The sequence below is a fragment of the Triturus cristatus genome, chromosome 1_2 (assembly GCF_964204655.1).
Source record: "Triturus cristatus chromosome 1_2, aTriCri1.1, whole genome shotgun sequence".
Taxonomy (NCBI): domain Eukaryota; kingdom Metazoa; phylum Chordata; class Amphibia; order Caudata; family Salamandridae; genus Triturus; species Triturus cristatus.
Window position 1 is genome coordinate 263,186,488 of NC_140580.1, and position 16,040 is coordinate 263,202,527.

Consider the following 16,040-nt stretch of genomic DNA (forward strand, 5'->3'; position numbering starts at 1 on the left):
TCTTGAGACCCCGAGAATGGCAGGCAAGGGCTGGGACTAGATCAGCCTGGCCTCCTGAAGTTAAAAAGAAAAAAAACAGATTTAACTTAGCACATGCGCACCACTGCATGTGTCTCAATGGAAAGTGCCTGGCCGCCTCCCGTGTCAGTAAGTAATTGGATGAGAGAAAGGAAAGGCAGCCAGGCACTGAGGGCGTCACCCAGCACAAGCTTCATTTTATTAGCAATATTTAAAGTTATGTGGATGGTAATTGCTCCGAGCAATTACTATTTTGCTCTAAGCAATCACCATCTGCATAACTTACAAAGCTGTCAACTGGGTGAGTGGAGCCCTGATGCTTTCAACCAGGAGCCGCTGCTCGCACTCGTGTAAATCATTGCTACTTGCCTCAAGTGAATAATTATGGTGTTCGAGCGTGGGGCAATGTCTGTCTAAGGGATCTAGGGTGGGTGACATCTGTTGTTGGCGTCTTTTCTTAAAGCAGGCCACTGTTCCTAGACAGCGGTCGAAGTGCATAAAAAAAAAAAAGTCACCTGATGTAAGAGCAGCACATTTGAGGCGAACAAAGGGAGACTCCAACATGGAGCTCTAGAATGAGATAATGTTGGCAATCAGAGCTGCCAACTTGCGAGCTGGCAAATCACTAAATCTTCCCCTGCCAAAATGTACTAATTTAAAAGTTACAAGTAGAAAATGTTTTTAAAAGCAGAGATGTGGGAGGGTTGGTGGGGGCAGGCAAGTAGTGTTGTGGGAGGGGTGAGGAGTTGGGGTGGACGGCACAGGAATATTAAGTGGGCAGGCAAATGACGCTGCTCAAGCAAAGTAAACAGAACACTTGAGAAGAGGCAGCCCAACTAAAACAAAAAGATTGCTGTAGTAAATCTCTAGGTAAAGTGACAAGTAAGAGCACATGTAACAGGGGCAGTCCTCATGGGAGGTTACAAAAGTCCAAAAGGAAAGGCTCCTAAGGTTATTAGCCAAACAAAATCCAGAATTTCCAAAGGATAGAAAGAGGAACCAATTAAAAAGATGGGCATTCATCCAAGTCCATATTCTGCATACAGCATGTCTTGAAGAGACAGCACATGTGCTGGCTAGGCGAAACCTAAAAAAATAATAGATGGGAGGTACAATGGACACTAAAGAGATTAAAAAAAAAAATCACACTAATTTTAAAATATTCACAACCAGGAAATGTAGTGGACCAGTAACAACACTTATAGACAACCCACTGGCCAATGCTTGAATCACACTGAACCATAGTAGCCATGGCTGTAAGCGGCTGTCCGAAAGCCTCTTTCTGTATATAAATGATGCATAAATATATATATATATATGTGTTGCGTTGTTGTGTGGGGTCATGGCAATAGCTCTGGACAGACAGCTAAAGCTATCTTTATGCAAGACCTGAAAACGAAAAACTAGGGTTGACTAGTAACAGTAATAATTTGATCTAACCACTTTTCGAAAGCAAGACTAAGCCGATTTTGCTAGACTGAAAGTTGACATTTATTTTCGAGCGAAAGCAGTTAGAATGGATGGCCTAATCATTATCACATTAATGCTTTATGATGAGTCATAACAATAACACCTTCCCGTTTTGTTTTAGTAATCTAAATCCTTCTTCCTATCCCCATAATGCAATGATAGATATTTGTAACCTGAACAATATCAAATTACATAATTGCATGGCTAATGACATATTAGTTTGCTGCTGTATAATAGACGCCAAAGCACAAGCACATTTTATGAACCTATTTAAAGACATGAAGTAGTAGTTCCTCTTCCTTTCGTCCTTTGGTCAATCATCAGGTAATTGACCTGAAAGGAGAATCCTGTTTCCTAGTTTCTTCTTCGGGAAATGGAATGGCAGTAACTCAGGTTCTTAAATATAATCCTAAAAATACGGTGTATTAAGTGTGAAAGTTTGAAATTCTAAGTGTATTTTACTAAGAGTAGCACTGTGGGATATTTCAGTTAGTATGTCTCATTGACAACCTATTGACTGTATTGTGAAAGGTCTTCTGATCTATCGTCCTCCTGGATATCCCTCCCGCTTTTCATTGAGTTTGATTGAATACCTCACTCAACCAGCCTTGCGCTATAATAAACTCCTTGTATTAGGAGACCTTAACCTACATCTGGAAGATGCGAGGTGTGTGGCAGCAGAGGAGTTGTGCCAGGAATTGGCGACTTTACAATTGAGATTAACAGCTGTCTCTCCTACTCATCAGCAGAGCCATCTGCTTGATCCCATCTTTACAAATTGGGATGAGTTAGTGGTCGGTCTGCCTCAGCCTATGGTTTGGACGGATCATTACTTGGTCCCATTTGTTATGCGGCTGCCAAGGCCTAAGGTGCAGGAGAATTTGAAGGGGGGAATAACCTGTCTGAAATGGGAGTGTTTTTCCCCAGGCAAGTTCAATAGTGCCCTCTTGCAGGGGGGGCCACCGGGGGGAAAGGATGCTGATAGCGCTTGTCTAGACCTGGATAGGAGTATTGGGGAAGCACTTGATAGTGCGGCCCCTTGGTCACGAAAACTATCAGGTAGAGCTCGGAAATCTGCCCCTTGGTACAATACCGTTTTGAGAAAGGCTAAAGCAGACTGCAAACGCGCGGAAAGGCACTGGAGGAAGGACTTTTCCGTCCTAGGGAGGAGTGAATACAAAGCTATGCTGAAGGGCTACCATGGACTTATTAGAAGAACGAAGACAGAGTATTATCTGGAAAGAATTGGGTCTGCGGGCAACTCGACCAGGGAACTATTTAGGTTCTATAAGGAAATATCCTCCCTTGCTACAGTGGCAGCACCTGCAATAGGTTCAGTAGAGCTGTGCAACCGTATGGCAAATTTCTTTTCAGATAAGGTGGAGAAAGTCTATTCCACCTTTCCGGACTCTGCCCAAGTAGACCAGGATATTTTGGATGAGGCAGAGCCCGTTAATGAGGGTGAGGGACTGGACAGTTTTAGTGCCCCCCCCCCCCCCTCCCCAGAAATGCTGATCAAAATGTGCCTGAGCATAAAGTCGGGCTCTCCTAAAGACCCGGCCTCCCCAATAATGCTTAGAGGGTGCATAGAAACATTGGAACCCTATATTAGACACCTTGTGGAGGTTTCATTTAGGACCTGCACAGTTCCAGGTCGATGGAAGGAGGCAGTAGTACTCCCTCTACCTAAAAAGCCTCACTTAGGTTTAGACCGCTTGGATAACCTGCGTCCAATCTCTCTTTTGCCCTACTTTGCTAAGATCGCGGAGAAAGTGGTGAATAAGCAACTTACGGCACACATTGGGAAATTTCCTCTTTTACATCCAACCCAATCCGGTTTCCGGGAATGCCACTCGACAGAGTCTGCCCTGCTATTGGCCACAGAGACCATTAGGCAATATGTGGACGTGGGTCAGACGGCGGCCTTGATCCTTTTGGATCTAAGTGCCGCCTTTGATACGGTTGCCCATCACACTCTAGTACACCGTCTGAAGAAGGGAGGTGTGTCAGGCAGGGCAGTAAGCTGGATGAAATCATTTCTGGCGGAGCGAAGTTTTCAGGTGAGGAAGGGCGCGCACTATTCTGGGGTCATCAGCTTGAAGCAGGGGGTACCTAAGGGATTCAATCCTGAACCCGACCTTGTTCAATCTGTATGTGGCTCCCTTTTAACGGAGATCACGGATGGTTTCGGGATTAGGGTTGTATCCTATGCTGACGACACCCAACTGGTGGTCTCCCTGACACAGGAGCAGGACTCGGCAGCACCCAACTTTGTGGCATGTTTGCAAGAGCTAGCATCATGGATGGATAAGAACTATCTGAAGTTGAATGGTGACAAGACCGAGGTGCTGGTGGTGGGGAGAGCACCATCAGTGTGGTCGTCAGCCTGGTGGCCGCAGAGCCTGGGGCCTACCCCTGTGCCTTGTGCCCAGGCTAAAAACCTGGGGGTATGGATGGATTCTAATCTCTCCTTTGAGTACCAGACCAGACGGGTTGCGGGCGCCTGCTTCGGAGTACTGAAGGGCCTCCGCAAAACCCTGGATATGCTGCCTATTGCAGCCTGGAAGACCTTAGTCCATGCCCTGGTGACATCTCGCCTCGATTATGGTAATATCTTGTATCTGGGTGTAACAGGGAGATGTATGCGGAGACTCCAGTGTGTGCAGAACGCAGCAGCTCGCCTGGTTCTGATGCGTCCTAGGAGAGCCCCATCGAAGCCGGCTCTTGCCTCCCTCCATTGGTTACCGATTCGTGAACGAGTCTGGTTCAAAGCGTTGTGTGTCTGCCACCGCATTATTCATGGGACTGCGCCGGCCAATCTACTCGATTTTCTCACTCCTTATGTTCCAACTCGCCGCTTAAGGTCTGAGGGGAGAGGGTTGGTATGTGTTCCAGTTGTGAAGAGAGCCAGGATGGGGGGTCGTTCCTTTTGCCGTTTGGCGGTTCAACTCTGGAATAAACTTCCACTGAGTCTGCGACTGGAGCCCTTAGAGGCCGTTTTTAGGAAAAATCTGAAGACTCATTTATTTCCTTCAGGATAATGGTCCGGTAGCTTACCTTAGCGGCTCTCACCGTAGCGCGGGGACACACTGGCTGAGTGTAACCAGGCGCTTTATAAGTACGCTAATAATAATAATAATTAAAAGAGTGTGTTTTAGTGAATATTCACTGTTTTTGTGTTTCAGCATTTAATTGGTTCTTCACATTTTTCAGAATGCTGGTCAATTTTGTCTCGTTGACTGATAACTGCCTTGAATCGTTTTCGCTAAAAAGGGGCAAGGCATCCCAGTTATTAAAAGAATCCTCACTCTCACACAAATGTATACTCACGATTCGTAGGAGATCACATTGTAGGAGATCTATATCTCCGTTAATTCTTTTTGCAAATATTTTGCAAACATTTTTCAAATCCGCCATTCGCTATTGGTATACCTTAATGTATTGATATACTGAGTTTGCTTATGAGAGTGGGCTGTTCTCTATTATAAGTTGATTTATTAAAGCAACACTCTTTTAGCTGAGAGCTATGGTCCTTTGGATGTTTAATTTTATATACAGCATTTTATAACCACGTTTTTTTTATTGATTTGCATATTTTTTGTGTGATACTTTTTTGTACATTTTTACACCGAAATCCGTGTGAATTTCTTGTGAAAATTCTGATTGTTTTTTATTGTTTAATACCTTTGTTTTCATGATTATTTTTAAATGATGGAGTTAAGAATAATTGAGATTGTTGACTGTTATATCACATTTTTCTGTCAAATTGAAGAGGCCTAAAAACATGGTCCAAGGTTTTTGTTCCAAGAGAGGTTGGCCATACACACTTGTCTTCATTTGACTGGAAAACATTTGCTGCTGCAATAGATCCTAGTTCACACTTCAAAATAGGCAGGTATACAACGGGATGCATGACACAACCCATGATATTATCTGCCTCAAGGTTTTATGGTTTTAGCTGCGAAAACACAGTTATTTCAAATATATAAGCGTTGTTCATTTAGGTGGATCATTATTAGGATAATAATGCACATCACACTTGACCCTGGTTAAAAAACAAACAAAGTGCAGTTCCTTATGATATGAAGCATGAGGGCGGAGTTTGCTTATCTACGCTGTGAAATGTTACCCCACTTAGGGCTGGAGTACGTGTGAAGCAGAGAGAGATACTGCCCTACCCAGTTCTAAGGTCACAGGTGCAGACACATTTCTGATTAACCCCCCTTTGTATCCGCTCAGAATTTCCTCCTGCTTTTTCTGTGCGGAAGTGGTCCTGCAATCAGAAATATATGTGCAGTAATGAAAAGGGAATGGTAATTCCAGGCTCTGCAAGGTATTTCCAATTCTTGGCCCAGAAAGTTGCAGTTGCATGGTGCACATTTGGAATTACTAATCGGAAATCAACGATTATGGCCCCAATAATTCCGAAACCCAGAGCCGTGCAATGAGCAATTGGGGCTTTTAATGAGAGTTAACACTGAGAACACAATTACGAGACTGTGCGTCTTGCATTAGCCTTAAAATATAGAAATTTGGAATTGTTTTGCTTTAAAACCTATTACCATTAAGATATGCAAAGATAACAAAATTAAACTTTCATGGCAGAAGCAAGAGCTTTTTTTTTACAAAATGAAATCTTCATCTCTGAGTTTCAGCACAAAGTTGTTATTTGCGTAACTTTGAAGAGGTTCTGGGAGTATATCTGGGTGTTCAAGATTAGAATTCATGCCGGATCCTAGATCTAACTCTGTCCCAGATGCAACATCAACACCAGATCCCGATTCTTCTCCAGATGAAATAAAAACGCTGGGTCTTCCCACAAAAGTCTTCCTCCTACAAAAAACACATTAATAGGTCAAAGTACTAGACTGCATTCATGGGTTGGCAAATGTAAGACTTGTTCATTGGTGTTGATTATATTCCAACAAATTTGATAAAAGCAAATACAATGTGTGCATTCATAATGTAGGTTTAATTTCTTGCGTCATTGCTGCTTCTTCTAATACTATTTTATTGCTTCACCCAAATTTAATATAGGATTGAGAGCAAAAATGGGGGTGAGTCATTCATTTGATGGATCTTTATGGATTTTCCCTTGATGATTCCACATCCTTGACAGCTTTACCACACAGTAACACCAAACCCACTTCAGACTGCCTACTGTCGGTCCAAACTCAAATACCTACACCTGATAGCTCAAACACAGGGGAGGGAGATTCCATTCTTGCCCTCTCACTTTCAGGTATCATTGACATCTGCTGCTCCAATCCCTAAGCGCCTAAACCAGGAAATTATCTCTGACAATGAGGTACCCACTAGGCTTCAAGACAACAATTTGAAAATAGAAGTTAAGTACTAGTGAAGGTTGGCCTAAACCACCACCCCGCTGACAGAGAAGGTACGCTTTGATATGGGCCTTTTCATTATATTACTTTTAATTCAGCTATCTTCGTCTTTTAAAATATAGTTTAATGCTCTACAACAAAATCAGCCATAACAGTCCTAGGGTTTACACCTAGAGACCACCTTTGTGATATCCTCTTGAGGCACAATTGGCTACACATAAAACACATAAGTTTTCGCAAAGCAAATCAGTCGTGCCTTTTAAAATCAACAAACACCTTATGGCTTACTAATGCTTTTTGCCAACGTTGTTCCACATCAGCAGAAAGAAAAACTTGCCGAAGCTAAATAGCATTGTCAATTTTTTAAAAAAAAGGTTAATGATGTTTACAGGCATGCATCATCACTCATGTGAACGTATGCCTGTTTGCGCGTCACGATGCTAGGGCAACCCAGTGTTATGATCATGTGTGTGCAGACATTAGCAGACATGTACATGCAAAGGGCATGATGCGACTCTCATTTTTCTTTTCTTTACTGATCCAGGATAGTGGATGACAATCTTGGAGCTTAAATAAAACAAGCATTTGCAATGCAATAGGTCTTGCATTTGTGAGAGTTTAAGATTTTGGCATTGTAAATGACAATGCATTTTATATACGTGTTTGTTTTTATAACAGATAAATGAAAAGCATTATCATTTACAATGTTAATAGGTTAAACTGTTGCAAATACGAGATCTATTGCATTTCTTCATGTTGCAGCGGAAGATAGGGAACGAACGGGGAGGAGGAGGAGTCAGCTGTTGTGAGCTGCACCGATTAAAAGAAAATCGCGGCTTGCTGAAGTTGATTTTTTCAATATTGTAGGATTTTGGTAAGCAGCGCAGCACACCGCCGGTGGCCCGCTGCTTACTAAAAGCTTACCATTTTTTTAAAAAAAGAGACTTTTGGGAGCCGGGCCTTCCTTTTCTTCGTTGCAGCTCACCAAGTCTATTTTTCCCATATTTTTGTAAGATTCTGGTTAGCAGCGCAGCATATCACCTGTGTTGCCTGTAGGAGAAAATCTTTAAAGAAAATAGTGCTGACAGACTGTAAAGAAAACATACGTGTAACTAAACAAGTGAAAGGGCCAGTCCTCATGAGAGGTTACATTGTAGATAAGGTGGTACATAGGAGGGACCAGCAAGCCTATTAAGAATTCAGAAGCCAACATTTACAAAGGACAATGACACAAGCTAATGACAAATATGGGCTGAGAGTGAGCCGAGCTTTAAGTCCATGCCTGAATACAGCATGCATCCCTGAGCAGCGCATGCGCTGCCCAGGCTCGACCCAAAAACCTCCCATATGAAAGCACATCAGACACTTACTGACACCTGGAAGACCGTGGGATATTTCCAAAAAAGTGCAATAATTATGTACCTGCACGAAACACCTGATAGCCAAACATGCAACAAAATAAAAGTCACGGTGTGTGGTTTGCATATGATAGTTTTTCTGCAGCACTAAATTATCCTTACAACAATAACGTATGAGTGTCCACTTCACTTATAAGTGCATCCTGAAACAAGTCCTTTCAGACGATTACTTCCATTAGATCACGTAATGGTGTACACGCTAAACATCAAGTATGATAAAGGAGTACGCACCACCCTATCCGTCTCCCACCCGGCAGACAATTCCGTTCTGCTAAAAGCCATCCACCACAATTAAGTCACAGGGGCCAGAAAGGTGAACCATGTGACCACACTTCTTACAAACATCACACCGGCTTCCAAATCGCCTTCTCAGTCGATGGTGTGACTCCTACTTAAACACCAGAGTGCTTTAATATTATTGACAAACTCTGGAAAGTCCTGACTTAATAAATTGCCTCTTAAGCAAGAAATTCCCTCTCTAGTAAAAGCAGGTCCATAGTTTATAATAGTTATATTATGTTATGGATACTTATAAAGTGGACAAATACTATGTATAGAGATCTGATACCGACAAGTCAGTACTTTCTCAAAAGTGTAAATACATAAATAAAGTAAAGGCACCACCCCTAGGTATGTAAGACACCCGAAATCAAAAGAAAAACATTTTACCCGAAAAAGCATACAGTGTAAAATGTAATTGAAATCAAAGAATATATTTTTGTGTTAGCTAATCATAATAATCTTTAATCAACAGTAACCGGATGTGACGCAGTGGTTCGCGTTTTTCGCAACCTTGATGAAGGCTGAAAAGGTTTGTCTTTGTTACTTCTCCATGGAAATCTGAATTTTAGGGCAATTCGTTTTGCGCATGGCTTGATTTAACACTAACAACTGTATTACTCCAGCGTTATACTTCAGTTAAGTGTTCTTTACAGCTCAGTTCTATGTGCATAGAAAAACTCTGCAAAAGGTAAACCTACTGAGAAAAATTGTGCTTGCATTTTCAATTAGAGCGAATATGATCTATGATCTAAGAAAGTTGCTAATTTCACCCAGAATCTTTACAAAATACACCAAGGGACATAATGGGGGACGAAGCAAAACTGTGCTGGAAAAAATATGCTGAGCACCCACCGAAACCCCCCCCACCTCCGCTGCTAATCTCTTAATCTCTTAGTTTCTCGCCGACGATATCCTCATGGTCGTCTAGTAGACTATTCACTAATATTCATGTTTCTCACAGGTAAACGAGAAACCAGACCTTCCTTTTGGTACTGATCAAAAGCTTATAACAATCAGCATTCAAAGTCAGAGAGAATCACATCGAGTCATCGATTTAAAAAATCTACATTATCTCCCAAATCAGACGTGTGCCGACATGGAAATGTAACGCAAGTTGCTGCGTCCAATGATAATGCAATACAATATAAAACAATTCACATTAATCTCTGTCAGTCTTATATTCCTGCACCAGAACACTATTTGGAAATACAGGGCCAGGTGATATAATGCCAGCATCATTCAAGTCACATGATGTTCCGTGAGATTTAGTGTTCATATAGTGAGATAAGCATGGATAGTGACATGGACACTGTCCCTGAATGGGGAAACAGGAAGTGTTTGCTAGCGGGGAAAAGCATAACGACGACTAAGTGTACCCTAGAGGTGATGGTGACGAGTGACATAGTACCGACTGTAAACAGAGGCACTGAAAGTGAAACTGACGGCTGATATTGTCACTGACAGTGAATAGTGGCACTCGTGGCGATTGTGAAAGGTAACGACTACTGATAATAGCAGTGATAGTGAATCAGGGCACCAGAAGTGTAGCTGGAGGGCCAATGGCCACTGATAGTGATCCTGGGCACCAGAGATAATAGTGACCTGTGACAAGGTCAGTTACAAAGACATGGACATTGGAGTTGTTGCCAGTGACCCTGACCTCAGCACTGAAAGTGACAGTGACATGGCACTGATAGTCGCAAATGAACTGAAAGTAATAGTGAAATGGGCACAGATAACGACTGAGGCAATGCAAGTGAAAGTGACATGGGCACCGAAGGGGATTATGAAAAGTGACATGGGCACCGATAAGGACTTGACCCCTGAAGTTGTTGTTGATAAGTGGTATGGCACTGACAATATCAGAAGCACTGAAGTGATAGTGACAGGTAGCATCGCACTGAAAGTAACATGGGCACTGACAGTGACACTGATAGTAAATGGAGGCAGTGAAAGTGATGGTGGCATGGCAGAGATCACAACTGGGGCACTGGAGGTGACTGTGAAAGCTGGCATGGATACTGACAATAGCCCGCCCAACTCTCCTAATGTATGCAAATGACCCTCGCGTTCAGTGCTTCCAGAAGCCTTGATTCCAGCACAAACTTCCTCGCACAAGTGGCTTCCTCCTCGGCGTGTCAGCAGAATACAATCCCAATTGATTTTTTATTTGATTGTCATCACGGCTAATGATGAAAATAGTGTACCTTTTCAGGTATTTTCCCTGTCTGAAGAGAAACATTTATGCTCCTAATCAGGAAACCCTGAAATTCCGCACGATTAACAACCCGTACTTTGTTCGAAATTGCTGCAATAAAATTCAGAACAATAGCGTATAATGATGATGGATGATTTTTAGGTCTCGTTAGAGCCAGCGCATGCACTGGTCTGGCGAGACATTTAGTGAGTGGCTTTTAAAAATGCCACCAGAGGCTTTTGCCAGCCACCAGCTTGCGGTTACATCTTTCAACGCCTGATCGTGATCAGTTTCACTTTCGCGGGCACACAACTCCCACTTCTCCCCTCCCCCACCACAGGTGGAGGAGTGTGGCTCAATGGTTAGAGCGGCAGACCCTGATGCAGAGTTCTGGCCAGGGACCAGGGTTCGATTCCTGCCTCAGCGGGGCTCGGGCTCAATTTCCTCGGACCTGTCTATTCTCGCCTCGGTGCCTATTCTAATCACGGGCCCCACGCTGCAACTCTGGGCAATAGCTTGCTTAGCCTCCACACCGGCCCCAACAGCGCTAAGGATGCCTGGCTTCACCCTGGGGGTGGCCAGGAGTGGACACTTCACAGGGAAAGCCAGGAGGGGTTCCACGGTGGTATGAGTATCAGCGCCAGGAAACCGAAAAGGCGACACTGCAAGGTGGCCGTCTGGTGACAGTGCGCTCTATAAGTACCTTGACATTTACATTTACATAGCCTCGCGCGGCCAATGCTTGTTATTGCTGTAATCAGGCTCCTCTGCTCGCACTCCCCCCTCCTCCCCCTCTCTCTTCGTCATGCGCTGTGCAATATGAATTTCTTGGCTGCTCTGGAGAACACTAAGTGCGCAGGCGACTCGAATTCCTGGGCAGCAACCCAAGTGGAATACTTTGCAAAAACATGTCGGGGCTTGTTTATTTTAATTAGCTGACACTTGACCATACTTGATAGCTCGTCTCGGAACCATCAGAATCCACAAAAAGACTGGCACTGTTGAAACCTTTAAACCCTTCTCTTTATTTCCTAATTTCTGGCTTGTGCGGTGATTTTTGCAGCCGCGAACCCCCTGTAAAAGGTGTGTGCAGCGCCTCGAGTATCACAGGAAACAGATAAGCACAGACATTACCAGCTGCAGTCCCCGCCATTCCAACTTCCCGCGCTATTCACGTATACTGTTCTCGAGCACCTTCGTGGTCATCAAAGCACCTTTATGATGTTCGAATCACCTCACAAACAGCCTTCGTTGACAGTGACACTCGGATGTAACGGAGCTGTGCTGCTGCTATCTGTGCGCAGCTCCTAAAAATTTTTTAAATTGTGACAGAATATGTCACTTCAGGCAAACCATGTTCAGTTAAGCAAAGATGCCCTTCTTTTAAAGGCACATATTTAACTAAATAAAAACCCCTCATATACCCTTGGATGCATTCTTACTCACAGACTAACGCCTACATTATTTCACGCTTCACAACTTTATTTGCAAACAACATAACTAAAAAATTACCATTTACAACGCCAGTACCTCCAACTTTCGTAAATGCAAGACGGACTGCATTGTAAATGCTTGTTTTTTTTCTGGCTTTGCACCATCTGGCAGGATGGGGTGTCGCCTCCTCTTGTTTGCCCTCATTGCCCCCACCCTTTTGTCACACGCGGGCTGAAGTGGTCGCCATGGGGTCCTATTTGCAGCAGAACAGATTCCTGTTGCTCATTCAGCAGCTGAGTTTCATGGATTCGAATTCCCACGTTTTGTTGTGACTGGTAAGATTTATTGTTTAACTTCAATTTGCTTCCTCTTTTTAGCCATGGCAGGAATGCGCACACGCCTGCACCCTCTTACATAAACAGAAACCATGCCTGCCCTTGGCAAAAGGTCTGGAATAGAGACCATCGCCCTCGTCTCTCGCCCTGGAGACCGGGAGAAGTCACAAAGATGTTCTGTACAGTCACTTAAATATTAAATAGTTGTATCGCATTGTTTTTAAAGAAGAGGCTATACTTCAAATTTAAAAAAAAAATTTTTGCTCTCTGAAATTCAAAAAATAAACTTTAGTCACCAATGAAAGTTTTGCGATGGAACTGCTGTCTTCCAACCCCCTTATCTCCACCAGAGACTATTTCATAGCGCCTACAATGCTTTTCCTTCTGATGTAAGCTTGCACATTGTTCTCTTCCAATATTTCCTGTAATACATGAACTGCACAAGAGGCCTACTCTTTGGGATACTGTTGAGAGGGGCGTATTACAACAGGAACAAGTGTTGAAGGACGGAATTATATAGAAGTAGCAGCTACAGTCAATAAAGAGCCCAAGCAACTGTATAATATATATATTCTAGCCTCAAACCACACTCACCAATTGCACTACATTCCTGCCTCATACTCAGGCAACCACACACCTTCTCACTTACCTCATAGACATTGACACAACTAAACTTATGCCTGGAAATGCTACCCTGAGCTAAGCCAGCTCAAAATCTCTAACCTTCAAAGGAACATAGCGCTATTGGACTATACACACCATCATACTCCATGGAGCCATGTCCTCTCCACGCTCACTATGACAGCCACTCTTTACACACACCATTCTTTGCTCCAGCTCTTGGGTAACAAATATACGTCTGTTATTCAGCGCCAATATGTCGCTTTGCGGGTGAAAGTACGCTTTACAAATACACGTTATGTTAGGTTACTATGATGAACTGCCCCCACCTAACAATAAAAACTATAACAAAAAAGCATTACAACAGGCAGGGAAAAATTTACAGCATTGCATACACAAAAAAACTAGAACACATTTTTTGTGTTAATTCTGGTTTTTATTAGGGTACTTCAGTTGTATATAATGTTTTCTAGGTTATATATAAGGAGACAAAAATGGTTATAACACTTTTTTAATTATAACTTATAACTTTTAAACATGCTGCACAACATTCATAATGCTCTACAACACATATTAAAAACGTTAACAAAGTCAATAGCTCTGTCCAAAGGCGAGACCTATTGGCTATGCCAATGCTTGTTTTTTTGGGAGGTAGGATAAAAGTGGCCTTAGCATAAATTAGCATTAAATTATCCCCTAATTAAACAACGAAAGCACAAGATTGAGGAAGCACAGGGACAAGTCTGCCCCTAGCTTGCAGTGAATAAAGAAAAGAGTTCTTAAAATAAACAGAAAAAGAATGAGACTGCAAGGAGACTGTAATCGGCCGTTACTCCTCTGTCTTGAACGGTAGTGAGCTATGGGCACCCATAACGAGTCAGGATGCAGCAATTAAGAGGGGCACTCTAGGGAACCTATGGCAAGCAGCAGGCGGGCAGAAACACAGTGTAAGTAATTACTAAAGGTCTTGCAGACAGCACATGCGCTGTAGCCTCTACCTAAAAAATGAATGAAATCTGCGCTAAAGTGCTTGTTAAGAAAGGAGCAGCGCAGCACCAAATTGCATGTGCTAAGCCCTTAATAAATAATGTAAAAAGCAACATGGCAGGCTGGCATGGGAGAAATGGAGCAACAGGTTGTGGATGGTAGGAATTCAGGCCTGCTGAACACCAAGAGCAGCGGTTGGAGCTGCTTAACAATTAAAATAAACAAGCATTTGCAATGCAATAGGTCTCGCATTTGCAAGAATTTAAGCTATTGGCATTGTAAATGACAGTGCCTTTTATGTATCTGTTTTGAAAACCAACACATAAATAAAAGGCATTGTCATTTACAATGCCAATAGCTCAAACTCTTGCAAATGCGAGACCTATTGCATTGCAAATGCTTGTTTAGGTCTGGCCTTAGTCAAGATCTTTTGTTTTTACTAAAATTATATAATATACTTACTGATATAAGCTAGTCCTCTTCTTCCATTGCTGTGTTGCTGTATCATTCATTTTTTTTCTTCCACCCACTGTGGCATACATCATGGAGCAGTGGGTCAGCCCATTCATCCATTTGTTAACTTCACTGAGTGACAGCATTCTACCCTTTCACAAGGAGCATATCTGCTCAGACTAGTTCCCTCCAGTGCTAGGGTCTCAGATGGCTAGCTGCATTTTTGAGACAACAAATATTTTTGCTTTCAGCCTGTTTCCTTTTCTATACTGGCACTAGCAGCTCTTACAACTGTAAAGATTTTCAAAAACCCTGATCAAACCAAACACGCCCTGACAAAGCTAAAATGCTTGCAGCCCATGTCCGGCCTATTTACTTTGCCAGTGATTATTTAACCTTTGTACCTAGCCTCCTGAAGCGCGAAATAGGTGTTCCTGAACCAGCCTTTAAGAAAACTACCCAAAAAATGCAAGACAAAATGTATTAATATTTCTTTTTGATGAAAGTTCACGAATCAAAGTGTGGTTTAAGTTAGGGATGTGAAAAATGTTAACTTTACCTTACCAAAATCAGGAAAAACGTCATCCTTCGCAAAGGCTTGCACAGTTCCTTGACCTAAAGACCAAGTTCCACTTTTCTGTCACTTATTTTCTGTAGCCGATGAGAAGGACAGAATGTCTGGCTGCAGGGAATTTGATCCGCACTTTTCCCTTTATTACTCAATAGCAGTGTTGTAATCCTACAGCCTATCCACTCCTCGCCCTACGAAATTCCCAGTCTTAGCAATAGGAAATCAGGGTTTTGATAAAAGCAGTTTTTCACAGGGAAAAGTTTTCCTTGTCAAATCAGTATCCATTTCAAACCTTTTTATATAAACTACACCAGCTTTGACTTTGTGAAGTTTTTAGAAAATAATTGTGTGAATCTGGAATCATTGAACTTTGTTACTTCTCCCACAACTAGCTTTGGCCATTTTTTAAAGTGCAATAATAGCACGTCTGTGACAAACTACCTGGGAGTGACCCCGAAACCTGTACGTTTTGTGAACAGAGGCACCTGAAGATCATTGCAGAGACAGCTAACAAACATATTCTGGCAAGTTATTGTATATAATAAAAGGGTAATGGATAGATCCTACATGCTATATTTGTTGTAACTTAAGTGCAGGTGTACCTCTAACAGTTAAGTCCATTTCATATGCGTAATTTGTCCAGGCAGACGAGTGGTGCCCGTAACTGAATGCATAAAGCGCACAGCCCACACTGATGAGGGTAGGGTGGTGTGGCTGGGGGTGGGAAGGCAATCAGAAACAGCTGGGAGGAGGCGGGGGCAGGAATGGAACTAACACAAGAGACGGAGCAGTAACGGCAGGGGTGAATTAGGGACTATGCTCGTCTTGGCTGCTGATAAAGTAAACCAGGACAGAGGTGCTGGAGGGGCGATGATAGGCTGAAAACAAGCTGCAAGCGGTTGAGTTTTC

At 42.8% G+C, this 16,040-nt stretch overlaps 1 protein-coding gene across 1 annotated transcript in view; it reads right to left on the bottom strand.

Moving 5' to 3' along the window:
• Nucleotides 1–5,931: 5,931 nt before the first annotated feature.
• The window catches only part of SRGN (serglycin), a 127,253-nt gene continuing 117,144 nt past the window's right edge, over nt 5,932–16,040 (bottom strand). Inside the window, exon 3 of the mRNA XM_085603585.1 lies at nt 5,932–6,321. Within this exon, the coding sequence (XP_085459711.1) occupies nt 6,111–6,321 (211 nt within the window). The 3' untranslated portion in view covers nt 5,932–6,110. The remainder of the gene's footprint in view (nt 6,322–16,040) is intronic.